Source organism: Callospermophilus lateralis, chromosome 7 (assembly GCF_048772815.1).
Source record: "Callospermophilus lateralis isolate mCalLat2 chromosome 7, mCalLat2.hap1, whole genome shotgun sequence".
NCBI classification, from domain to species: Eukaryota; Metazoa; Chordata; class Mammalia; order Rodentia; family Sciuridae; genus Callospermophilus; species Callospermophilus lateralis.
Window position 1 is genome coordinate 89379761 of NC_135311.1, and position 27744 is coordinate 89407504.

The 27744-nt window shown below is 39.0% G+C and overlaps 1 protein-coding gene across 1 annotated transcript in view; it reads left to right on the plus strand.

The window, feature by feature from the left end:
- The window catches only part of Wls (Wnt ligand secretion mediator), a 101784-nt gene that overhangs the window by 25995 nt on the left and 48045 nt on the right, over window positions 1–27744 (plus strand). Inside the window, exon 2 of the mRNA XM_076862310.2 lies at window positions 8733–9005. Coding sequence (XP_076718425.1) covers window positions 8733–9005 — 273 coding nt within the window. The remainder of the gene's footprint in view (window positions 1–8732; window positions 9006–27744) is intronic.

Here is a 27744-nt window from a genome sequence, read left to right on the forward strand (position 1 = left end):
TAGAGCTTGCTGTCCTCCTGTTTCAGCCTCCCCAGTAACTGGGATTATAGGTGTGCCCCACCACACCCAGCCTTTGATTGCCTTATCTGTCTATCTGAAACTGGTCAGAAAATGGAGAAAAATAAATCCGTAAACTGTGTGCAGTTCTGTAACAGACTCTTGCTTCCAGTGAAACATGGGAGCAAATCCATTAGATTTAGATGAGTTCAGTACAATTTCAGGAGTCTGTTATTCCACCATCCCTTGATGGCACATTTTAAAGCACTCTGCCCCTGACCCTATGTGATATTCTGCTGGTTCCTTTGTGCCAGTTAATGTTCCAGGAAGCTCCAATGGCCACATCTTCATCCATCCCTCTGCTCTCCACATTACCTCTCAGGTAATTTGAAAGAGTTAAATAGTGAGAGCTAATAAGTAAATGGGTAATTGAGAGGCGATGTATTGGGAAGAACCCTGAATATGAAGTCACACCTGGGCTCTAGTCTTAGTTCTGCCATTTACTGATGGGACAGAACCCATTAACCCTCTGAATGTGCAATGTGGACGGTTACAATGGCTTGTTTACTAGGAGAATTAGATGATCAATATGTGTGAAAGTGTGCATTTAACATTAGTTAGTATTCATCATTATTAGTAACACTGATAATTTTGACAAAAGTAGGAGATGCATAATTTATAAATAATAGATGCCTGATAATAAATTATAAATAACAAATTTTTGGAAGTTTATACTTACAAAAAAAAAAAAAAGCAGTTGCTTCTCCTAGAAGATTTAATTTGAGGATTTCCTAACACGAATATTTCAACCCAGAAAATTTGCCTGTGATAAACTCGTTCAAGAAGTAGAGCTAGTTGTCTACCTTTTATGACCCCTGTGCCATAGCTCTTCCAGAGCAGCTTTGGGGGCCTTCACGGCGGGGGGGGGGGGCTCCAGGAAATTCCTACACACAGGCTGTTGTGCCCGCCATGCTGGGCTGATGAGATCATAGTCCTGGGTAGTAAATTATGAGATGCTATCATTCACTTCCCATAGGTGACCTGGCTACATTCCACACAGCTTTTTGGCTGAAAGGTTGCTGATTTTGAAGCACTGGCACAAAGTCCAAAATCTAGTCAAAAATACTATTTTGCTGGGCAATGAACAACAGTTATTGGATGAGCCATTTGGTTTTTCTGTAGAAGCCTTTTGTGTTCACTTCATGTGTATTTAATTTTTGCTGTTCTGAGTATTTCTAGAGTGGAGAAACAGTAATTTCAAGCATCTTTCAGGGATAGAGTTTAAAATTAGTAATATGATGTACTTCTGTGAGGCTTCTTGATCTAGCCTCTCTTTATTACTGGACACCAAAGGTGAGGGTCAGTTTTTTCATCTGAATTCAGGCCACTCAATTGCTACTCCCATTAGCACATCTAATGTTTGGCAGATTTTATATGGTAAACCTCTGGCAGGATCCTTTATGGGCATTTTATTATTTTTTTCAAAAAGAAAAAAAAAACTGGCACCAATCTTGAGCCTAAAATTATTTCATCTTTACCACAGCATTTCAAATACTATGTAAGACTTTGGCTCAGTATCCTCAAGCACTCTCACTTCTTTTCCCCCTTGGTTCCAATGCTTCTCAATTCCATGGGATCCAAGCCAGGCAAATAATATAAGCCAAGTGGTGCTGCTTGTTTGCTGTGTAGATTCTGACAAATATAAAGGAACTCTTCTATTCTTCAAAGTTGTTACATCTTTGGTTTCACAACCATTGAGGTTGCAGGCCAACCATTTAAAATCCTCTTCTGCCTAAGATCTAAATGTAATCGTTTTTCAATATTTTTTTTAAGTCGGGATGGATTACACAAGTTTTGCTGCAGTTTCTGAAAAATTTGTTTTCAAAATGTCTATGTCACTTATTCACAAATTTATGTCATAGGGAACTATTTTTAAGTATGTGCTTCACTTTTGTGTGTACAGTATATATTACTTTGCATTCAGCTCTCTACAGGGGGAGCGAGCGTGTGTGTGTTTTGGTGGTAGTAGTTTAGCGTAGAGGAATGTACTGCTGTATTGAGAAACATTAGCTTTCCTAGAACAGATGTGAACATAATTAATGACTTGCTGAAAAATTGCTGGCAAGAATGAATTGCATTTCACTTAGTGTACCCTGTTTTCACATGTGAGGACAGAACTACTATAATTCCAGAAATTGCTTCTCCAGGTTTAGTCCCTGTAGACACACTTAAAGAGTTTTCAGTAACTGAGACTGAATTGTGAAATAATATTTCCTTCAGTAATCTAGTATAATGTTTAATCAATAAGGTTAAACTGGAGGAGAATTTCATCCTCAAAAGTATGTGACAAAGGCAGAATGTGTGTCTGACCATTAATACTTCAGAGCAATTTCAATCAAGGAATTAACAGACTGAGTCAGTTCATTCCTAAGTACCAAGTCTGGTTAACATAATTATTTGCTGTTTCTTTAGCTGTAATTTTGAAGTCATCATTTTAATGAGATGTTCTATAATTTAGATACATGCTATGGAGGACACTAGGGAATCATTTTAGAAATTGCTCCTGGATGAACGACATCCAGAAATGATTCAAGGAATCATTACTCGTCTGAGACCTCACAACTCAACCAGAAAATGTGATCTGGCCACTATTTAAGTGGCAGTCGATTCCACATGCTTCCTTTTTTAACCAGGATTAAGGCTTTTGAGTTTAAGAAAGGCATGAGGAATGTCTGAGGGGACTCAATGGAACATTTAAAAAATAATTTCTAAATTAAGCTGAAGATTCACTTATGTTCAATGACTGCCTTGGGGGGACATCTGAATAAAAATTGTAGTTGCAATAAATAACACAAGCTCATTTAGTCTCTTTCAGTTCTGTCACATATACTCCCTGTCTCCGGGTTTACCTCTCCTACCTTGCTGCACATTGAAACTTCCTAAGCAAACTCTGGAATTGTCTAAAAACCTAAGTACCCATTGCATTAAGGAAGCATAAATATTCAGATAAGCAAAACTTAGATCCAATTTGGGCATATACTTTTTTATTAACTTTTTACAAATTCTCTTTATATTCAGGCACTGGCTATAGACATGGAGCCACTTGGTTTCATAGTTCAGGTGGAAGTTTTGGAGGCTTACATTATCTGATGTTACTTTTGTTTTCTACTTTCAAAGATGCAGAAATAGGCCAAATAATTCCCCATTAATTCTATTATTTTAAATCATCCCCAATTATTATTTCTTTAATTAAGGGTAACATTTACTTCTAGAAGCCCCCAGTTTTCTGTCAAACAAGGTTGAGAATAAATAAAATGAATTATAAAAACAGGTAAATAAATCATTCACATTTTGCAGGTACAGAGATAGTGATAGATTTTTAACTGAGACTAGGTTCAAAAGTTAAATCAGCCTTCCTGTGGCTCATTAGAAGAAAGTATCTTCTAGCAATTGTATGTTTTTAAATTAATGTTTTGCTGCCATCTTTGTCAGCTAAATGCTAATGTAAAAATAATTCTTTAAAAGATTTCTTAAATCCTCGACCATTTTACCTAGAGTCATTACTTTTTTTTTTTAATTGCAGGGTTGTGTTTATTAATGCTTGTAAACATGAATTACCCTTCCAAACTAGTCTGTTCTCCACATTCCTTACCCTTGTATCCCAGAGCAGATTAATCTTTACATATCATCTTTGTAGCAGGCAGACATTCTTCCTCTAATTTAGGGGAAGGCTGTTATTACCTGATGGTTGAGACTTCAAAGGCTCTCTAGGGGCCGGTTGGGGAATAGGAGGTGGAGATTTTCCACTCCCACCCAGACCACCCTTCGCTCCCCCTTCTCCCAGCAGATCTCCCTCTGGCCTGTGGGTAGCTATAGTTCAGGGATAGGTGCCTTAAAAGGAGACATCCCCCAAATAAAAATCCTTTGTTAAATGTGGGTCACATGCCATTCCCTCTTTATGGTGCTCTAGAAAGCAGAAGGCAGACTATTGGTAGTAGAAACCAGGGCACTTTGGTAGAGCTGTGCCACTGGTTGGAAAAAGCAAGGAGCAAAAACCAGACAAGGGTAGGAGAGGTGGTCCTTCTTTTGACTGTTAAATGACCTCTTTTTGACATTCAATACTCAAATGCAGGCATCTGCAGAAAACATGGTTCCTGTGCCCAGGCACGTGCCCTTCCTCAAAGCCTTCCCTACTAGGCGGTCCCCTTCCTCCCTCAGCTGACCCTTGCCCTCTTTCAAGTCTAGGTCATGCAAGCCACCCCGAACTCCTTTTACAACCAAAGCATCCTGTGTAAACCCTGCCAGAGCCATTTTCAATCAGGATGTAATTCTCTGCCGACTTCTCAGCCTCCCACACTAGACAGTGAGCAGCTTGGTGTCTGGGACTGTCATTTGTCTCTATCTTTAGTTAGCACAGAGCCTGCACCATGGTAATACTGCTAGATAAATGCTAAAGCATCTTTGTTACTTATGATAAAGCAAAGAAATAAATAGTCTGTGTTGGCTTCAGTGGAGACCATGTGTCATGTTAGTGTGTTGTTTTAGTTTTATTTTAAGTTTTCTAGGAGGCAACCGAGTCTTGTCTCTGTCCAACTTTTTAAATTGCGGGTTCTGGAGAGAGTAGGAGCTAATGATTTGAGGTTGACTCACCTTGAGCATGAAAAACGGTAGTGGTTGGCTAGATAGTAATTTGTAGACTGGATAGCCATTTGAGATAACAGGAAACTGCCTGGAGTCAATGAATATTCTTCCAAAAGAAGTATAGGTTTAGTCATTGTTCACTTACATTTTTATTCAGAATTACATTGTAATGATGACTGGAATTTTTGTCTCATTCTAGTGTATTCATTTCCCCTTTGTTCCCAAATACCCCTTGTGGCCCTTTCTCAGGTAGTATCATATTAAATACAGCGTTTTCCACAATTCTTTTTTTTTCTGTAATTGTTTATTAATTGCTCATCTTTTTCATTATTTTTATGTACCACACCACTGGTGTCCAATAAGTTCTCTCCAATACCTATCAGCATCTAACACTTAGTAGGTATGTACTCAAGACACAGTGAAAGTAGCAACATTTGTAATTGAGAGTCAGCTGAATTGTCAAAGAGGTGTCAAGTTGGGTCTGTGCACATCTTCATACATCTCTGAATTTCTCAGAAGTCTTACTGATTTCATATCACTTTTAAGTTAAATGTTGCATAGCATCACATTTTATAGTTTTGAGTACTGTAATGGAAAAGTGGAGGCCAAAAAATATTGAGTTGAAATACAGAGAAGGAAAGACAGAAATGGCCTGTTTGACATGGTAATGAGAACTGAGCTCAGGGAGGGCCAGCGTTCCATGCATGCCCTCAGTGCTGTCTTAGCCTACCATAAGTTAACTAATTCATGGTGACCAGATACACTCATTTTTGGCCAAATTTCTCTGTCTACAAAATTATATTAATGTAGAAGTTAACTTTTGGTTCTCTTATTTTCAGTTAAATTGTATGCTCTAGATGGGAGAGGGGACATTTATAATGTGTGCTGAGGCAGCTGGGCAATCCTGTACTACTATCCTAGGAATACCAAGGGGTAGTTATTTTTAGCTTTCACCTGAGCAAACATGACTCAGTTTGTTGACCTGAATCCATCCAGCCCCTTCTTAAATACACAAACTCTATTAATCCCTAGAACCACACTAGTGACTAAGAAAGGCCTTCATTACAAATAGCTCTCAGTTGATTGTGGCTTGTTCAAAGGTTGCAGTAATTTCACCTTCCTGCATTTCTTTCCTTTTTCTTACAATAAAATCACTTAAAAAAATTTTAAGGCCAGATCAAACTTCTTTTGATATTGGACACAGTTTTATGGTTGGTGTGTTCACAGTTTTAGCTACAACTAATGAAAACATCTGCTATTGGTAGGCCACCAGCTATGAAACATAAGCTTTGAGTTTTGTTTACTTGAAATGCTTTCTACATAAAGAAATACCTTGGAATTAACTTTTAGTTTCAGAAGGAAGTTAAATTGTAAAGATATTATTGGAGGAACACTAATTGTCCATGTTTGAATTATGATGCCTGTTTACTTGCTCAAACAATATGTGCATTTTTTTCTTTTGAGCACTACTAGAAAAATTGAAAATGTTGAATTATCTTCAGATTTTTAAGTCATGCAAAAAGTAAAGACTTTTTTTTTGTTTTAGCTAGGAGAAAAAATGGACTGGAGGACTAGTTTATTCAAGTGAAGAAAAATATTTGTCATTCTCTCAGTCTGGTTTATAATGCACTTGAGGCTTCTCCAAGTTCATTGCCATGATCTCTATGAAAATATTAGTGTTCCTAGGATTTTTTTCTTTATGGCAAAAACACCAGACTAGTGAAAGAATGAAAATAATGCAGGCTGCCACACAGGCAGCGTTCACTGAGGCCATTAAAAATGCAGCCTCTGTGCGGGTCAAGTGTTCAGCTTCTCTGTTGTTCAGTTTGGAATGTGGTTTTGGAGCTTAGCTGAGGAACCCGGGTAGTTATTTTTCATTTTAGTCTGAGGAGTGAGAGATTTTTTCTTCAAAGTGGGGGGAGAAAGAAATGAAAAAAATGTTCATTTTGGTAGAATAGAAATTAAAATGTAGTAACTATTTTCTGCAAGACATAGTCAGTTTGAGTATGTTCGCCAAAAATAGAATTCATGAATTCATGACTTGTGTCTCTCTGTTTATTTTTCCAACCACATTAAAAAGGGTCCAGTAAAATGTGCCATTTGGTCTTTCTAATGTCAGGGGTTATTTAGCTGAGTCAGGATAACCAAAGTTTGATTGACTCATGTTTCTACTGATGAGAAGATGATGGATTTTAGATGGCTAGATGTAAAAACATCCTCGTGGTACAGTTTTGAGTTTTGAAGAAAAACTTCCCCAGTATGAGTTAGTGTGGACTCCCTGTTGCATGGTCAACCTGCTGTATTAATGGATTTTTCAGCTGTATTTTGGTAGTGATGAGTTTTTCTATTAAGTTTTAATTATCTTTAGCCCAGCTTTCTGCACACATAACATTTTACTACTCAGAATTTAACTTCGGGATAGATATTTGGGGATAGAAATATATGGATTTGAGCATTGGAAGTAGAGCAGAATATTGATAAGACACACTTTTGCCTCTTAATAAGATTGTCCTTTTGTTTTATATAGTCCTCTAGTTACTGTCTCTTATTCTATTAAATAAGAGATAATTTCTGCTGAGAAAAGATCTGCAAACATAAGTGTGACAAATATCAGAGGCACAGAATTAAGTACATTTAAACCACACACATAAGCCAAGGTTTTTTATGTTTTTCTTCCACTATCATATTTCAGGGAAAATTTATGGATATATTTTTAAATTATGCTATATTATCAAGACCCACATGAAGAAAACTATGTCATATTTTCAAGAAAATCCAAAACCGGATTCCAGATAATGGAGAAGCAAGTATTGTTTGGATGGGAAAACCAAATGTTGGTTGGGGGTTAGGGTCATAGAGCAGTGGTAGAGTGCTTGCTTAGCATATGTGAGGGTTAGATTCTCAGCACCTCCTATAAATAAATAAAAATAAAGATTCATTGACCACTAAAAATTTTAAAAAAGCAAATAATGGGAGAGGATACTGATTCTGTCCACATCAACTTATAAATTGAATACAAAAATATATAAATTTGAAATGAATTGGGGAGAATAGTTACTTTAGCAAATATTGATGCTAATCATAACCATTAATCCTATAAGATTCAAAATAATATTGAGCTAGCCCACAAATTGGTTGTCTAATATATGGAAAAAAACAGACCTCACACCATGCCTTATGTCAAAGCAAATTCCATATAGTTCAACTGCTTAAATATTTAAAAATAACTAAATTGTAAAAAGCAACTAGAAGTCAATACAGTTGGCTGTTTATTGCATTTAGAGGTAAAGAAGTTAATCTCTGAATACAAAAACATGAACAAAATTACAAAGAGAAAGAAGGATTCTTTGTAAAATGTGGAACTTTTATGTATTGAAGTATGCCGTGAACAAATTTAGATAGCAGATAGAAAAGTTAGAAGAAATTATTAACAAGAAATTATAATTATTTTATTTATAGATAGCTTTTACAAATGGATAAAGGAATAGTTAGTGTAAAATAGTGGTTGACTATTTTATAACCAGTAATTAAAATTTTTTAATTATATGAAAAAATGTTTACAATAGGGCTGGGGCCGAGTGCTTGTACAAAAACTTTTTAAAAAATTATAATAGCTAATATCAATTTTATGCTCTTTGTGTGTTTTTCCCTTTAAAATTAAACAGGACAAATTTATACAGACAGGTTAGTAATTCCTATGTGAATAATGGTGGCATAGCTAGAAATGGTACAGCATGGAATTAACACCAGATTGGTAACACACCTGGCGTTATTTATCATATGCTACCTTGGATATTGGTGACATTGGTTTGGAGTGAGGAGGCGACTGTATTAAATTGCTGACAAATGTAGCTTTAAATTCCAATGATTGAAAACATAGTGGGGGCTGTTGGGGATGCTTTTATGCCCTTCTGGAGGTAAATGAAGGGAATTCAAATCCAGGTTGAATTTGGGAGATTTCTAGGAATTACTGATCTCAGGTTGTAGAAGTCTGTACAAAACCCGGAGAGAAGACAGAAGTGGAAAGAACATTAACTAGAAACGGTCTCTTTAATATATTTGTCTTCTAAAACAGAAAACCATTGTCTTTTCAGCTCCAGGGCCCACAACAGCGGTGTCTTACATGTCAGTGAAATGTGTGGATGTCCGTAAGAACCATCACAAGACAAAATGGCTAATGCCCTGGGGACCCAATCAGTGTGATAAGATCCGAGACATCGAGGAAGCAATTCCAAGGGAAATTGAAGCCAATGATATTGTGTTTTCTGTCCACATTCCCCTCCCCTCCATGGAGATGAGTCCTTGGTTCCAATTCATGCTGTTTATCCTACAACTGGACATCGCCTTCAAGCTGAACAACCAGATCAGTAAGTGCACTCTCCTCCAGCCCTTTGGGAATTCCCCTCATAACAGTAACATCATGATGATGATGATGATGATGATGATGATGATGATAGCAGCAGCTGGTAATGATTGTCTGCTAATTGTTTTAAGGCCCTTTCTGAGCACTTTACCTATATTAATGCACTGAATTTCCCCATTAAGTCCTTGAGATAGGCCCTATTATTATCTCATTTAGGCACTGGGGAGGTTGCCCAATATCAAAAGATCACAAAATGAAAGATCTAGGGACCTAACTCAGAAAGCTGTCCTAACTTGCAGCTTCCTCACCTCTCTGGTGCCAGAGAGAACTCACCCACACAGAGTGACTGGAGGGCTTTGGAAAGGTCCTTTGTTTTTAAGTGGAATTTTCCCACAGGGCTTTGAGTAAAGCCATGGCCTTAGAAAAAGATCACTATCAAAGTGGGGAAGCCAATCCATGAGCCCCATTTCCCACTAAAACAGCTTATCTTTTTAGTTCTGTTGCATTTTCAAGACTCTGAGGGCATGGGATACATAAATATTTTGTGGGAAAGAGATAGTTGAGTGATTTATGGAAGACTGAGACATGTTTGGCATCTGGGGATAGTGTAGGGAATCTTAGGTTGAAAAGGAAGAAAACATTTTTTTTTTTTTTTAACTGAAATAGGGTTAGGGATGCAAGGCAAAGAGAAAAGATGTGTTGAAAATTGCTCTGGCTGGGTGCAGTGGCACATGCCTATAATCCCAGCTGCTTAGAAGGCTGAGGCAGAAGGATAGCAAGTTCAAAACCAGCCTCAGCAAAAGTGAGATGCTAAGCAACTCAGTGAGACCCTGTCTCTAAATATACAAAATAGGGCTGGGAATGTGGCCCAGTGGTCGAGTGCCCCTGAGTTCAATCCCTGATTAAATAAATAAATAAATAAATAAATAAAATAAAGAAAAAGAAAATTGCTCTACCTGGGCCTATCCATAAACTGAAGCACTTTTTCAAATTACGATTCTCTATATCAACAGTAATCTTGATATGCAGTTACATACAGTTTACACTGTTTAGGAATCAGAGCAATTTATGTACCTGATTGATATCTTCTCTGAAATGAGTACATTATGCTGAGATACTTTTCTAGAATGCAGAGTTTTCTTTTTCCCATTCCTTCAATCTCTCATTTACCTTTTCAAACTGTTCTTGAGCGTCCACCATGGCCAGGCACTGCCCTGATGGCTGGACATGCAGGCACAAATGGGGATGCTGTTCTTCAAGGGGCTAGGGTAAAGTGGAAATGACAAACATCCAATTATGACAGTATGTGTGCTGGGTGCTGTGACCAACGTATATCCTGGGAGGCTGTAGCAACATAAAGAAAAGGCTTTATTGCAAGGAAAGGGCAGGCTGTGTGTCTGTGGGGGCAGTGGTGCATGCAGGTAAGCAGACATACTCCAGGTGAGAGCCTTGAGAAGCCTGTAAACAGTTGGCCTTGAGTTTGGAAGTGAGTAAAAGAGCATTCTAGGTAGGAGTAACTGGCCAATAGGAAGTCCCAGACTAACACAAGAACCCAGAGCATTCAACCATTTTTTCCCACATTCCCGTTTCTTACCTGTTAACTCGCTCAAAGTCCCAACCAAATGGTAAGTGGTAGGTACCAAGAATATAAGATTGTACAAGACATGACTTTTGTAAGGGAGTAGGGGGAGAGGGTGTCTGGAAAAAAGACAATAAAGCTATGAATGAGAAAGAATGTGTAGGTACTTTAATAAAAGGATTATGCACTGCAGTGTGTTAGCTTTGGGAAGGAAGCAGTGTGTCATAGGATGAGTCTTTTAATGATTTTGCAAACCTCAAGGTTTGGGATTTAGTACTCCTAGTCCCCAAAATATCTTCAGTAAAAGAAGAACAAGGGTTGTAACAGGAGTTCTAGGAGGACAAGACAGGTAGATTGCCTGATGAAAAAGGTCGATGACACAGTGTTCTGTTACCTGGGATGGTTGCTTGTAGTTTATTTCAGGTGTAATCTCTTAGATGCCTAGCTCCAAGTATAAAGGAAAATGTTTATTCTGTAATAATTGAAATAATTGCTATCTACTGGCTCTATTTGTGCTGGGTAACAAATTAGCCAAAATTCAGGAGCTCAAAGTCAGTAAGTATTTATTATCTCTACACTTAACCGGGATCAGGAAGATACACACAGCTTCAATTGAGAGTCTCTGGCCCAACCTTCCACTTGAGGCTGTGGTCAAGCTGTTGTCCTGGTCTGTGGTCTCATCAGAAGGCTCTTAGGCGCTATTGGATGGGGGGATCTGCTTTTGCGCTCACCATCGGTTGTTGGTAGGCTCCTGTTCCTCCCCGTGTGGGACTCTCCTTGGGACTGCCTGGCAGCATGGCAGCTGTCCTCCCTCAGGGACTCCCACCCAGGAGGATACGAGGAGCATGTTCCAGGAGAGGCCATTCAGTCTTGGAAGTGACATACTATCATTTCTGCTATACTCTGTGGGTTAGAGAAGAACTGGTTAGGCCGTCCCACACTCTAGAGAGTGATTAACAAGGCATGAAATCCAGATGGGCTCCTGGAGAACCTTCTCAGAAGCTGTCTACCTGAATGTGTACTTTTCAAAGGAAACAAGGTTTTATTTGAAATATGTTCCCTGATTTATGTCTCAATAACAAGGTAGAGTAGTAGAATATACATTTTAAGAGAATGGTCTCAGGAGTCCCACAGCAAAAGGTCTAAGTCCCTGCAAGTTAGAGAACCTCTCTGAGCCAATTTTGTCATCTATACAATATGGATAAGAATTTCCAATTAACCAAGTCACCTTAAGGAATAAATTAATTTATGTAAAGTTCTTAGTGCTTATTATTTAAAAATTAAAGAATAAAATAAAAGTAACTATTATAATGATCATTCCTGAAGTTCATCCTCTTTACCAATTTTAATTTCTATATTTTGCTTAGTGAGATTATAAAAGAAACATAACTTTAATTTTATCATTACTCTGTACAAGACAACCTTAATAAATAACAAATAAGACTCAGCATTCGGTGCCCTTCTATTCTGGCCTTCTCTCTCACTGCTGACCTGGACATACCGACTGTGTCCTCGACCATGTTCAGAGAGTGTCCCCTTGCACAGCTTTGATTATAGTGACCTTAGCGCTCTCTTCCTTTTTCTTTTATTTTTTTTCCTGCAGTGCAAGGGATCAAAACCTGGTCCAGGGCTTCCAGGTACTCAGCAAGTATTCCCCACTGAGTCACACCCCAGCCCTACCTCATTTGTCAACAACCTCCTTCCCATAAATGAAGGGCTTCCAATTGAAAACCTACTCATCCTTCAAGACATCCTAACTCTCACGTGCCCCTGGAGCCTTCCCAAGTATTTTCTATATCCCCCTCCTCCATTCCCTCCTAGGTACCCTTCATCTTCCTCCAACACCCCTCATCACTGGCTTGTGATATCCACTCTGTCAACCTCAGTGCTCACTACTGACTTATTTTCCAGGACTCCTTGTTAAATGGTGACCTCCCATTGTGTGTTGTTTACATTCACATAACTCACAGCTTTGTGATGGAAACATTTCTTGGATTGTATCATTCTGCCAAAATCCGAACATAAAGATTGAGGTGCTTGCCGTTTCCTAATCTGAAATAAGGGTTTCGTTATTTAAATAACATTTCAGTGATCATCAACACTGACACATTGATTCTGGGCCCAGTTGTTCATATATTGCTTATACTGATAAAATTGGGGTGAAGATTTCAGAATTGACCCTGAGGTCATGTGTTCTACTTTCCAGCCGCCTGTTGCTCTGACAGGCTACTGTTGAGAGCCAAGTTTAACTCTTAGGAAGGCATTTTGCAGCATGTTCTGCTTTCAGATTGTGAAGAAAATATTGGAGGATTTTGTCATTCTGCCTTTTGCATTTTTGAAAATGACTGGCCTATATTTCAGTTTTAGAATTTGGCATCAGTTAGCAAAATAATCTAGAGCCTCAGGTGAGTTCATGTGAAATTTTAGAAGTTGATGATACATTTCTAAAATTTAATTATACCACCAAAGTTGGGAAAAAAGATCTTAAGTATGTTTAGTGAAATTTTTTATAACTAGAATTGTATTTTTATAGATACTTCACTGATAGTATAAAATAACTCAAGTACTTTTTCTATTTCATTTTTTACCAGTTCACTATAAATGCATTAGATATTTCAGAATTCTCCCAACTCATTTGAAATGTATTGAAAGCTCAGTATTCACAATTATCAGCTTAAATGTATCAATAAAATGATTTTAAATTCAAGTATTGAGCATTTATCCCAAACAAGAAACCAGGAAATAATTCTACATTAATAATTTTATAGATGAATTACTTCTCAGCAAATGTTAAACCTAAATAACAAATTTCCCATGGTGGTGAGGCTTTCACTAAAATATTTCTATACGTTAATGAAATTTGAATATCTTATATTTTTTACTCCCTCAAATATGTCTTCAGGCTCCAAAATACATACTATCTTTGCTATAGATCAGAAATAGTTGAATATTCATGTGTTGGAAGCTTGGTTCCTTGTGTAGGGTATTGAGAGGTAGTAGAACCTTTAAGAGGTGGGGCCTAGTAGGGAGTGATATCATTGGGCACGTCACCCTTGGAGGAGATTAATGTAATTCTTATGAAATCATTACATTAATATTAGACTCCATGGAAACAAATTATAAAGAGAGTGAGCCTGGCTCCTGATTCCCTCTGATTTCCTGTCTTACCATGTATCTCTTCTGTACATACCTATTTCCTTTTTGGTTTTTCCACCATATTGGGATGTAGCCAATGGTTTCCTCACCAGGGGCTAAAGAGATGGGATTGCCCAGTCATGGACTCATTCTTCTAAACTGTAAGGTAAATAACCCTCTTTTTTTTTTCTAAAGTACCAAGCTATGGGTATTTTGTTATTTTGTTATAATGACAGAAAAATGATATTGTCTTTTTTCATTGATAGATATAAATGTATGAATATAGATATTTTAATTATAATAATACTTAAGACAAGTCTGAGTTTTCCTCTGATTCTGTGTTAAGAATGCATGAGATTGCCTGTTCACTTTTATATTTTACCATTACTTGGATTCCTTTCTGACAGCAAGAAATGAGACATGAGAAAAGAGTCTCGGGAAGTGTGAGAAACAAGATCTTTTTATATGTGAATGGCTTCCTGTTTATCAAAGATTCAGTTGTAATGATATTACCTCACATGCAAGAAATCAGGAATGGATCTCTTTAACTAGAAAAACAAACTTTTCCCATCAGTCTATGAAATGAATTTAGATTTCAAACAATGAGAGGAGATATCATATTTGGGCTGTGAATTAAAGCTGGGACTTCCCATATATGCTGGTCAAGAGTTTTTACCTGCCTTTGAAGGGTCATCGAACAGATAAAATAACCTAAGGACTACGTATTTTAAATAACTTATGATTATTTGGGGCTAAATGTTTATTATTTTTAATCATTCAGTTTGAAGGTGATTTAGCTAGGATCTGAGATTTGAACAAAAGCTTAGATATCTAGAAAAGCATTCACTCACCCAATAAAAACTGGTCATTGTTTGATCAATTCTAGAATTTACTCAGGCTGGTACCTTTGGGAAGACAGCAGTGGCAATATAGGGTAATTTATATAAGTGATGTGTGTATTGTATTTGAGAGTACATATCATGCAAAAAAGTAATTTGCATTCGAAAAAAGTATATATTATAGAGGGTTGGGACTTTCAGCCCTATCCTCCAGGCTCCTGGGGGAGGAAAGGGGCTGAGGTTTGACTTGATCTCCAGTATCCTACAAGGGGCCTCACCCTTGGAAGAGGTTTCTATAGTTTTATGAAATCCTGTTTAGGCCCTGTAGGAACAAGATTTAAAAATCCTGGCCTCTGTAATATCCTTTATAATAAACTGGTAAGTTTTAAGTAAAGTGTTTTTTTGGGTCCCATTCTCTAGCAAATTAGTCCAACCCAAGGAGAGGGTCTTGGGAATCTGGATTGTTGGCCAAAGGTCACATACCTCACATTGGCTACAATCTGTGCTTGCTCCTGCTATCTGAACTGGGGTGGTTTTTGTGGGATTCAGCCCTTCGACCAGTGGGATCTGATGCTGTTTCCACATAGATAGAAATAGAAGAATGGAGTCATAGGGAGAAAGCTTCAAGACAGAGGGACCTGTTTTGAACAGAAAATTTGGAATTTTCAAGGGTTTAAAAATCCCTCGGGCTAAAGAAATACTGGTAAGTGATGATGGGTGGCAAAGCCAGGCATATTTTGTTCTTACATAATGAAAGCATTCTGTTTTGCCTTGAGCCCTGGGCTGGATACTACAATCCAGTATCAGTCCCTTGTAACTGTGAATGACTAAATGAAGCAGTAGAATTATTTTTGTAAGTGGCAAGTGAGTTTTCTTTCTCCAAACCGAAAGCATTTCTAGTGAAAAAATAATTAGAATGACATTAAAATTAACCAAAACGTTTTAAAGTTAGATGACCAAGCCTACCGTGATTGTGCATTGGTCATGGAGCGTTAGATAGATAGCAAGGGAAGTCCATCATAAAAGAAAAAAGAAATAATCTTTTGATTATTAAAAATAAACTCACATTATCTAAGATGGGGTGAGTTTGTAGAAGAAGGGAAGCCAAGGAATCCCTTTGGGAAGTAATTTTTGGCCTTTAGCCAAGCTTCTTAATTCTGTGTTTATTGATGCTTCTGGGAGAACTTTATGGATATGCAATGACATACACCTGGGGAACTGTACTACTATGATGGAGCAGGTCATCTGGAGTGTCACTCAATTGGATTTCCATGTTTTAGTAACTACAGAAAAGCAATCCTGAGTTCACTCTCCTAGCCTTTACTTCCACTCCTCCTCAAAGAGGGATTGACTCATGAGCCTCTTACAGTTTCTGTTTATAAGATATATTTCTAATTGGATCATTTTCATCGCAGGCCAGTATCACAAGATTTTAAAACTTACATTTAAATTTCTTCATGCTACCACAGTCAGAGTCAACAGGCAGAAATAAAAAAACATCAGCTTCTTCTTCTGCTCTCCTGTCCTATCCTCCCCAAAAAGATAAGCTGAAAAAGCTCAAAATATACCAGAAGGATCTCAGAGATTTAAATGCAATAGGATATTTTTCAGGATTAGGTAAAAGGGAAGGTGGTTGCCAGGGTTCAAGATGGGCTTCATGACTAATCTCTTGATTCCCATAAAATTGTGAATCCCCCATCCTGCAAGCCAAGGTTAGCACCTAGGATTTCTTGGTATGTGTCAGTCTTATTGACTTGAGATGGAAAAAAATTAACATCATGGGAAAGACTGATGTTTAACCTTGGATACAGAAGATTAGGGACATGTTTGTTCTCTCTCACTCATGGATTATCTTTCCCTTGAGGGAATCTTCTAGCACAAGTGTACAGTTCTTCCTTTGGAACTAACCATTGTGAACATGTTGGTATTGGCAGGCTCTTGGGAACCTTTGGCTTTGTTTTCACTGGGTGTGATTATTATAAGCACATTACTTAGACAAAGTCACTACAGAGCTCCCTGTCTATTAGCATCACTATGAACCTCTGTCTGGCTCAATGATTTTATATTATCTATTTGCAAATGAAGAAATTAAATCCAGAAGAAGAGTAGAGCTCCTCCAAAATCTTTCCAGGATTTTTTTATTACAGCCTGAGTTTCCCTGATCTGAAAATTTTAAATCAGAAATGATGCAAAATTCAAAACTTAGTTCTGAGTGCCAACATGATACTGTAAGTGGAGAGTTTTGCACCAGACCTTTTTTATCCCAATTAAAACACAGGTAACTAAAAGTATTGACTGAAATGACCTTAGGCTCTGGTATAAGGTGTATGTGAAACATAAATGAATTTCATGTTTATACTTGGGTCCCATCCTCATATCTCCTTATGAACATACAAAACATTTAAAATAAAATATATATATCTCAAAACATTTCTGCTCCCAAGCATTTTGGATAAGGGACATCTGGTCTGTAATGTTTATAGTTTGTTATATCCAGTCCCTTCCACCCTTTCCAGTCAGCCATTGGCTTGTTGATCCATTTTACATTAGGAAGTAGATTACATAAGGTAGGTCTCATCTAAACACTCATTTATAATGTTGAGCAGTCTAGAAATAATTAGCAAACATCAACTGTCTTACTGCAGGTGGCTCTGAGCACTGGCAGAAATGTTATAGGGCTCTTGAGCTTGTAATCTTTAGTCAGTTCAATAGGTGGAGTTCAGAGCTATATGAGCCCCCTGGTGTTCTATATAAAATTTTGGTCCTATTTTTTTTTATACTCATTGTTGGAGTAAGAGTGTTTATGGCTTTTGTCAGGTTTGCAAATGAATGATTGCCTAAGTTAAAGGACCAGTCCTTTAATTTACCAGATAAAGAAACCTTTTAACTCAGGGAGTGATACTTGCCCACCGTGGCACATTTGGCTGGGGCCAGAGCAGGATCTCCTGGTTGTACATTAAGAGTGCAGATGGGGACTGGCTCCAGGCAGTACAGGTCAGCTAGTCTTCTGCCAAACAGCAGTCTCATATTCTTGGATAGAAGTTGTACTGGTCTTTCTAAAATGGCATTTTTTCAGTTTTTAAAAACCTCCTAATCTGTACTTCAGGGAATGTGGTACAGTCTAGAATCTAGACTAGGTGGTAGGTTGGTCCTGTTTATAGTGCCACAGCTGCAGATCACCCACCTGTCTCATTTCCTGCTCTGAGTTTAGAACATAAAAGAGGAGATTCTCTTTGCATCCATAGCAAGTATACCCTGGTTACTAAAATAGAAACCTAGTGACATCATTGCCGTTCATACTGTGAACAGCAGAGCAGCCACCAGCAGCAGATTGTGTAATGGTACCCCCTACTATATAGAAAATGCATTTGTGTTTCTACCTCAACTTCTAACTTTTGAGTCTTCTTTTCTATATTTAAATGCCAGCCAATCATATAACATAGCTAATGTGGGTTTCTTTTATGAGGAAATCACACCTTTATTTTGGTTAAGAAAAAAAAGGAATTAAAATTATTTTCTGGGTTATGCTTTTCAAAGCAAAAGGAATTTAGATAAAGGTAGGAAAATCCTTTGTTAGGCAAGGCAGAATTCTACTAGCGAAAGTAGTAGGTTGTTTTTTCAAATAGTTGTCCAACAAATCTCTTTCTGGCTTTGACCGTCATTCATATTAGGACTTCAAAGAAAAGCCCAGGCCTGACCTAACAAGTAAGATTATACCTTCATGAAAGGTAAGATTTGGGGGAAGATTGCAACTGTTTAAATTTAGTATCTTAAAGTTGCTGTCACGTAGACAAGAGTTTTAATAGTTGGAGGTGTTCAGCAATGAAAAGGTGGTCTCCACAAGTTGTGAGAACCCGGCCACTAATGATGGTCAAGCAGAAGGTGACTGATGGGGATCGTTAGATGACCACAATGATAGCTTGCACTGGGTGGTGCTTTCCTTACAAATACTTCTGTGCCAGAGATGTTAGTGGTTGTCTCTGTTGCCAATTGTTGGCTTTGGCTCTGGCTCATGCCCTTTTCTTGAAGAACTTGCTCAACTTTTCCCTGATTGTTCTATCACCCATACTGAGCCGGCAAGCTAGCTATGTGATCAGTCTCTAGCCACAGCTGATCAATCAGACTAGGGATGGGCCCTTGCCCAAGGGGAATCAATCATATTCTCTCTTGTAAGAAATTGCAATTCAATAATTCATGCTCGGGGCTGAGGATGTGGCTCAAGCGGTAGCGCGCTCGTCTGGCATGCGTGGGGCCGGGTTCGATCCTCAGCACCACATACAAACAAAGATGTTGTGTTCACCGAAAACTGAAAAAAAAATATATATTAAAATTCTCTCTCTCTCTCTCTCCCTCTCTCACTCTCTCTTTAAAAAAAAATAATAATAATTCATGCTCCACTTCCATCAGCACTTAAACTGGTCAGTCCTGAGGCCCACCAGGGCAGCCATAGTTCCCCATATGCACAGAATGGCAGAGAAAGTTGCCTGGCAGAGAGAGATCAGATGTAAAGAAGGAAGTGGGGATGAAGAACTATGTGGCATAATTATGATGGACCACAGAAGATGACTTTACTCCGACAGCTTTCTGTGTGTGCATGCCTGCAAGCTCATCAGCACATTCTGCCCTTGCTTTTTCTGAAATACTCCAGTATTCTTCTAGCTAATTTCTGCTTAAGCTAAAATAGGTGAAATCCTGTTGCTTGCAACCAACCAATCTCAGATGAAGAATTTGTTTTTATTTCTTCTTATCTTGTTAATAATTTTCTGTGGCCAAATGAAAAAGCTGAAGATAGGAGAGGTTAAAGGATTATCTAAAGACTCCTAACTGAGCAGTAGAGGGGTTATAAGTGTGTGTGATGTTAAGACTTGATCCTGCATGGGTCTAGGGACAGTGCTATGGAATGGGTTTCCTGTTTTTAGTGGGAAAATAGTCTAGGTGACCCCTAAGTTCCCATCTGTTTTAACTCTCTGATGCTCAGAGTCCAGGACTTGCTCAAGATTCTTTGGCTTTATAAAATGTCTTAAGTATCCCTTTGGTTTTGTAAATAAGTGACTTTAAACACTTTCAAATGTCAACCTGTTGAGAAGACCCTGCTCAGTGAGATTCGGTGCTTCTTTATTGGATGAGCCTTAGAGTTGGAGTTGGAATGAGTGGCATTTTTGTATTTTTATTCTGTGGTGTGTTACCTTGTGTTCATTTCTAGTCCTTGGGTAGGCAGACAGGGTTGGTGTACTGGAAGTGTATTTTTAGTCTGACATTAAAAAATGTATCATAGACACCAACACAGGAAGCATTTTTTAGGTGAGTCAGTATATAAATAATCTCAAAGAGTTTTCATAATGGGATGGTAGGTCTTTAATTTAAAAGTCCCTGCATCTTCAGCTCCTTTGCCAACCTCATTCATTCATTCAATTGTTACTTATTGGACTTCTACAGGCTAGCATTTTGCTTAGGATTTAAGAAAGAAAGATAAACGCTTATCCCTTATAATATAGTTTCAAAAAATGCCATTGCCCTTCTTTGTTTTCTCTGTCCTGCATGACTGAATTTTTTGAGTGCAGGAACAGCATGTTGTTTATCTTTATGTCCCCATAGTTAGCATTGTCCCAGGCACAGTCAATACTCAAGATATTTTCAGAATAATTAGCTAGGAGCCCACAGTCTAGTTCAGAGAGAAAGAGAAAAAAAATTGTACTAATATGTCTAATGCCTTCATTCCCCAAAGTATTCTATGAACACAGAGTAGAAATGATGAACTCACTAGAAAGGTAATTTTTGAGTTGAGTTATGAAGGATGGAGTTTTAAAGGTGATGTAGGAATTTGTGATATTATACAAAGGCAAACAAACAATCCAAAGGCAGCCTTATTTTGTTCTGGGAACTGAAGGAACTTGGAGCAACAATGACAGCATGAGATTAAGTACTTCAAACCAGAGGGTTTGAGCTGAATCCTTGACCTACTACTGACAGATAAATGTGACCTTTGGCAAGCAAGTTTTTAAAACTTCAGTGAACTCCCATTTCCTCATCTACAGAATAAAGATAATAGTAGTGCTACCTATAGAGAGTGGTTATAAGAATCAAACTGGAAATAATACATGTAAAGCTGTTACCTTGTAAGTACTTGGCACATAGTATATGTTCAGTCAAAAAGAGTAGTTATTATTCTTGGACTTGAATAGAAAAGATAAATATGAGCTCTAGAGAGAGCATCCAAAGCCCAGAAACATGTGGCAGGGCTAAGTATTCAGAACAAGGCCCAGGTAGATGCTGGTCACAGTCCTTCTTTACTTCAAGACAGTGGTTATTAATTTCAGGTCAAGGACTTTAAACATGGGAGAAAAATGTGCAGAGGCCTTATTCATACATTTAGTTTAGGTGAGATAATTTCACCTTAAGCCCTGTAACTTATCCATAGAACTCAGTTTTAAATCCAAAGGTAGAAGTTCCACATTCATAGTTTAGGTATGCCCCATGAGTTCCAAATTATGTGTTGTAATCAATTAAGCAATTGAAGAACATCCTAAAATACTAGAGAAATTCCTTAGGAAAATGTGCCCACGGGGCATGATTTAGTTATATTTGACTGTAAACATATTAACATGTAAGCTGTTTTGAAATTAGAGTAATAATTCAAGTGGGAGAAGAGATGTTTTGGAGACAACCTAGAAGGAAAGAAGAAGACATGAGTGAGGACATGGGAACATTTCTGGATGAAGATAAAAACTCAAGCAAAGGCATTCAGATTGAGGGAAAAACCTTTGTAATGCATCTTTTATGCATGCTCAGTGATTGATGTTCAAGGTTAACTCTCCTGTTCTCTATGAGGTCATTATTGGAGAACAAATTTTAAAGCTCTGCAGACTGAAATGAAAGGTGACTTGTCCAAGGTCACCTGATTTTCAGGTGAGAAAGTCAGGACTAGGACCCATGTTTTTCCACCATGAAATGCTGAAAAATAACACATTGTCTGCAAAGCGAACCCATTCATTAGGCTACAGACAAGTGTCCGTATTGGAGAGAAAATCCAAGCTCCTGAGAGATGGAGGGGCCCCATCAGTGAGTTGCTTTAATGGCCAGACTAAGAAATTGGAAATTGAATCCTTAAGAGGAATTGAGAATCACATATCTAGTGTTGAAATGAAATGGTAGAATTCAGGATTGGAGACTCATCGCTTGTCCTTTGAATTATACAGCAGCTGGAAATCACATTTCTCTTTTCTTATCTGGACTTCTCACTTGGAGGTGTTCTGATGGGAGGGCATCTGTGAACTTTTTCATGGGAGCAGTGCTAAACCTGGGTTAGGGCCATGTTCTCCCTGGGCTGGCTTCCGGGCAGGTAAAATCCCACTCCCTGTTGCTTTTTAGCTACAGACATAGCCACTGCGCCACCACCAGCTGAGTGACTCGGAATCCAGGGGTTGCCAGTAATTGTGGGTTTAAGTCACAGAGGAAAAAAGATAAGAGGAGAGCCAGGCTGGTTTTTCCACAATTAAATGTTGCCTCTCGGGCTTCTCTGTTGGCAGGAATCCAAGAGGTCAGGATCCACCAGCCATATTATTTTTCTCCCTGGCTGCCTGCTCTCATTTGTATCCCCTCCTCATTCATGGGAAGGAAGAAAAGGTGGGTTGGAAATAAAAAGCTTGTTCTAGCCTACTTTTTCCTCTGCGAAACTTGTCAGAAACAAAGCTTTTCCATGAGACAGACGGGATCCCTTCTAGTAGGTGGCTCTTCCTGCATGCACTTTCCATCTCCTCTCTTCTTTCCTTGCCAAAAGCACAAATATATTCTGGGGGTTGAGGGGAGGGGGGCTGTTGAAATCCACTTTTCTCTTTTCATAGTCGTGACAGTAATTTTTTTTTTTTCTCAAGTACTGACAGGTAACTGGTGCTGTGGGACTTTTGCATTTGTTAACTGTTAACTTCAAATTCTTGTCCCTTGTCACTCCAAGGCCATTGTAGGTGTCCTGAGGGCAGGAATGGTTTATAGTTCTTTGTTTGTGTCCCAGTGCCTGAAAGATAGAGAAGGCAATTAAACAGCTGCTGTTGTTTTGATTTCTACTTTCCTAAGATATTAGATAGAATAAGAAGGAACCTTCATCAGCACAGGATCCAACTTCAACACTCAGTGAAAGAACACAGTGTGTAAAGTGACTTACCTGGTACAATGAATAACTGCCTTCCTAGAGGGAGCAGCAGTTCTCCTAACACGTGACTCACTGACATAAGCTAGAGCTGTGAATCCACCAAATCCACTAGTCTCTTTCAGACTTTAGCAGTCGGACCACCGGTCTTGTTTCCTTGTTGTGAGATTGCCCATGATTGTTTTTATCTGCCAGGCATCTATACGGGTGAAAACGTCTCCACTTAGAAAGCACTCAAAAAGGCAAGTTTCTAAGAATCATTGTTTCATTTATTTTTAAAATTCCAAAATGGTAAATAAATAAATTAAATGAATTCCATGCTGTCTTTATAAAAACACACATTTCTCAGGTCAATTCAATATCAAAAAGTGGTATCTGCTGGTGCCTGGTAGAACTTAGAAGGGACAGCAGTAATTGGGCTCCTTTTTTTTTTTCTTTTTGAATGCTTTATAGTTTTTATTGGTGCATCATAATTATACATAATAGTGGAATTTGTTGTTACAGCCTCACACCAGCACATAATATAACAATATAATTCGGTCAACTCCATCCTCTAGTATCTCCCATCCTCCTCCCATCCTTGTCCTCTTCTTCCACAGCTACCCTTCTATTTTCAGGAGATCCGCCTCTTTTCTCTTTTCACTCTCTAGCTTCCGCATATGACCCTTGATTTTCTGACGTTGGCTTATTTCACTTCACAATGCTTTCAAGTTCCACCTATTTTCCTACCAAGTGATATAATTTCATTCTTTCTTATGGCTGAACAAAACTCCATTGCGTATGTATGCTACAACCATTCATCAGTTGATGGGCACCTAGGCTAATTCCATAGCTTGGCTGTTATGAATTGTGCTGCTATAAACATGGGTATCCGTGTACTGTATAGCATGATGACTTTAATTCCTTAGGACAAATGCTACTAGCTGGATCACACAATGGTTCCATTTCTAGTCTGCTGAGGAACTACCGTATTGATTTCCATAGTGGTTGTACTAATTTGTAATCTCACCAACAGTGTAAAAGTAGCATCCCCCCCCCACCACATCCTCTCCAGCACTCATTATTTGTATTATTGCAATTCTACCTGGAGTAAGATGAAATCTCAGTGTTGTTTGCCTTTCCTTGATTGCTACAGATGTTAAACATTTTTTTTTCATATATTTGTAAGCCACTTGAATTTCTTCTTTTGGAAGTATCTGTTTAGCTTATTTGCCCATTTCTTGACTGGGTTTCTTTTTGTTTTTTTGGTTTTGAGTTCTTTATATATTCTGGATATTAATCCTCTGTCAGAAAAGTTGCTGGCAAAGATTTTCTCCCATTCTGCAGGTTCTCTCTTCATGCTCTTATTTCCTTTGCCATGCAAAAGCTTTTTAATTCAGTGCCATCCCATTGATTAATTCTTTGGATTATTTTCTGACCTTTCAGCGTCCCTAATAGTGCTCTTGAAAGCAGATTTAGCTGGACTAGAAATAGAAATTCCCTCCGCCCACATGAAACACCTTTTCCTGTCTCCTGTCACCCCTCAACATAAGGGAGTGTGGGTTGATTTATTCAACTGTGCGTAATGGAGCACCTACCTCCCTCACTCAATGTGGAGTCAGAGGCTAGGAATGTGGAGTAGCAGAGGAGATGACAAGCCACCGGGACCCACTTGCTGAGCAATTGACATGAACATCCATGAGTGATATGGACATAAAATGGCATGAGAGGGAAGTCCCAGGCTAAGGAAGGTGTGCACAGCAGGGTGCTGCCCCAGATGGTGCTAAGGGGCAAGACTGTGGGGAGATGCCTGGAGAGGTCAGCAGAGGCAAAGAGTTGCTAACATTAGCTGCAAGTGCAGAGAAAGGATTTCAAGGGAAAGACAGGGAATGGAAGAATGGAAGGGAAGTCCTTCTTACCACTCCTGTTGATATGGGTAGCTTTTATCAAGGAAGGGGCAATAGAGATCTTCCATGGCTCAACCAAAGGTCATGCTTGTCCATAATACTCCTTTCCCTCACATTCGTATGCCTCTCTTGTCCTTTTTGTAATGTCATGACTCTGTCCATCTTCTAGAAGCCTGGGTAGTAGCAGAATGGTGTCCCATTGCCACCAGAACTTTAGGAAATGCCCCAGCTGATTAATCAAGGGAGGACTTTATCTGCCCACAGAACCCCAAATTCTGAGTGCAGTAATTCTCCCCATAAGCCATCTGAGACAAATACTCTGTGTGAATAATACTGGCCTCACTCCAGCAATAACACAGCTGTTGAAACAGCTTAGTCACCGGGCGATGGAGGTAGTGTGGTGAGGGACTGCTGGGGTGCACTGAACTGACATTTAGCTGGCTGGCTGTGGCCCTGAGAGCCCGCAACAGATCTGTGGGAGAGCTGCGGAGAGAATCTGCTTCCTGTCCACAACACTCCCTTGTTTCTTTTGAAGCCTAACCATAATCCCCTCCCTGGGTAAGACAAACTGAAGAGGAAAACTGAAAACATTTTAGAACTGAGCGGAAGAAAGAAAGAACTGGTTCACTCTTTTTAGAAACCTGGTCTCTCTCCCTGCATGATCCATGTTTATTTTCTGGATCACTGTTTTCTTTCTTTCTTTTTTAATGCCGCAGGCTAGGCAGAATGTAATTTAGATATGGTGGAGGAGGAGAAAAAAAAAATAAAACAGTTTACATTTATCTTATCTAGAAAGATAGTATGACTCTTAGCTCTGGGTGTCCAGGTGATGGATGAAAAAGTTAGGGAAAGTCCTGGCCCCTCTGCCTGGTCTTGCCTGGATTCTTGTAGCAGCTCCACCCACCTGGGTTCTTGCCTGAAGGACTCTGGGCAAATCTGGGCAGAGTACTTAACCAGTCTCATCAGAATTTTGGGAGGACTAATAAACTGCCACAGAGTGACCCCCCATTCCCCCTCCAGCCCTTTGAAGAGCTGACCTTTGTGTTTTCTCTTTATCCTGTGCTCCTTCTGCACTGTTTGTTTTGGAAGTTGTTAAGTTAAATTAGCCATCCCTTTCCTTTCCTGGTTGCTGTATGAGAAGGCAGCTGTCAGTCGGTGAACTCTGCCATCGTCTATTTTTAGATTCAGTGTGAAGGAAGCTCTCTTCTCTAATTGCATTCAGAGAGAGAGAGAGAGAGAGAGAGAGAGAGAGAGGGAGAGGGAGAGAGAGAGAGAGAGGGAGGGGGGGCAGGTGGATTTTCACAACCATCAAATCAGCTATTCCAAATGCTCTGTGTACTGAAGGTGTCCTGGGGAGAAAGCAAAGACACCCACTGTGTGTTTTCTTCCCTTGGCTGTCAGATTTGTTTTCTCTCCACATTTGTGTTGATTATGGTCAAATAAGAAAGAGCTGTGGCCACATTCGCTTTCCAGGGTTTTAACACTTGCCAGTTTCTCGATGGTTCTGATTTCTGTTGCTTTGTTAGAAAAAAAGATAGGCTCACTGTTGAGTTCAAATTCCTTGGAAAACAAATTTCTTAGAAAATATCTTTCAGGAGGTATTTTCTATGACATTAAATCATGTTAAGCACACAGAGAACTGTGGAGTACAGGAGGCCTCCCCATGGCTCTCTAACTACCCTCCACTGCCCCCACATGCCCCCCAGTCTGCTTTTCACATAGGTGACAAAATCTTGCTTAAACATTTTAAATTGAATGCCACAGCAGGCCATACAAACTTCATTCTTTTGTGCTCAGGCTGTTCCTGCTCTCCATCCTTCACATTCTCTCCAGTCTTTCGCTCTCATTCCTCACCATATTGAATTGACTGCTCCCTGCCGTTTGTGCTTACCTGATTTTTTTACACATGCAGCTTCTCCCATCCATAATTTCTCCTCATATCTTACTGCCTAGTGAACTCTAGTCCTTTGACTCACAGGTAAACATCACCCTTTCTGGATGAGGTGATCCAGAAGGTCATGTCTTCTACGCTGCATTCCTGGAGCCCCTACCCAGCACTCTTGATCTCTTAGTGCCAACTGTATACTTTCTATATCTTCAAATGTAGTGTTAACTGCCTACTTCCTTATGAATATGCCTGCCTTTCCCATTTTACTGTGAACCGTTTGAGGACAATGATACTTTCCGGATGTGTCTTTTTATCCCCACGACTGTGTGTGAAAACCAGGAGGTGCTTAAAAATGTTTGGTAGAGAAAGAATGAATTGAGTTCTTTAGTCCATCCAGTGTTTGAGGTTTCAGCTTATTTGGTGGAATCTCTTACCAGAAGTCCTTTCTAGTCTCTGGATCCCTATGGACTGGGGAACATGATGCAGACATTAAAGGTCTATCCTTTTCTTGTTTAAGCCTCAAACCCTAAAGCAGCACTAGGTCAGATAATTCATTGGTTTCTAGCCCCTGGAATTGCATCCCACCTCCTCTCTTAACCCCTGGGTCCTCTCAAGGAGAACTCTACATCCCCACGTTCAGAAGGGAAAAGGGAAAAGGAGACATCACCTCCCTCAGAATCACTTCCATCCATGTATCCCAGTACATTGTTCTTTTGGGGGACCATTGGGACTCATGGGCTAAATTTGAGCAAAATTCTTTCACTGAGCTGTGTGTGTGTGTGTGTGTGTGTGTGTGTGTGTGTGAGAGAGAGAGAGAGAGAGAGAGAGAGAGAGAGAGAGACTATGTAGGGGTAGGAGTAGAGAAGAAAATGTAATGTCACTACAATAGAGCAAACTCCCTGGCTGGTACAGAGATGTTAGAGTGACAGGAAATTTAGGGTTATAAGAATATTTGCGACTGGGATTGTGGCTCAATGGTAGAGTGCTCGCCTTGCATGGGCAGGACCCAGGTTCGATCCTCAGCACCACATAAAAATAAATGCATTGTGTTGTGTCCATCTATACCAAAAATAAATATTAAAAAAGCCTCAGTTTTTCAAACCGCCCACTATTCTTAAAAAAAGAAAGAATGTTGTTCATTAATTAGGTAAATACTTAATGAGTATCTCTTATGAAGACATGGGAGATACAACTATGACAAGACTGAGGCAGTCCCTGGAGATCAGCATCCTCCAATCTGTGGGAGGCATGTAGGACAGAGATGCAAATAAAT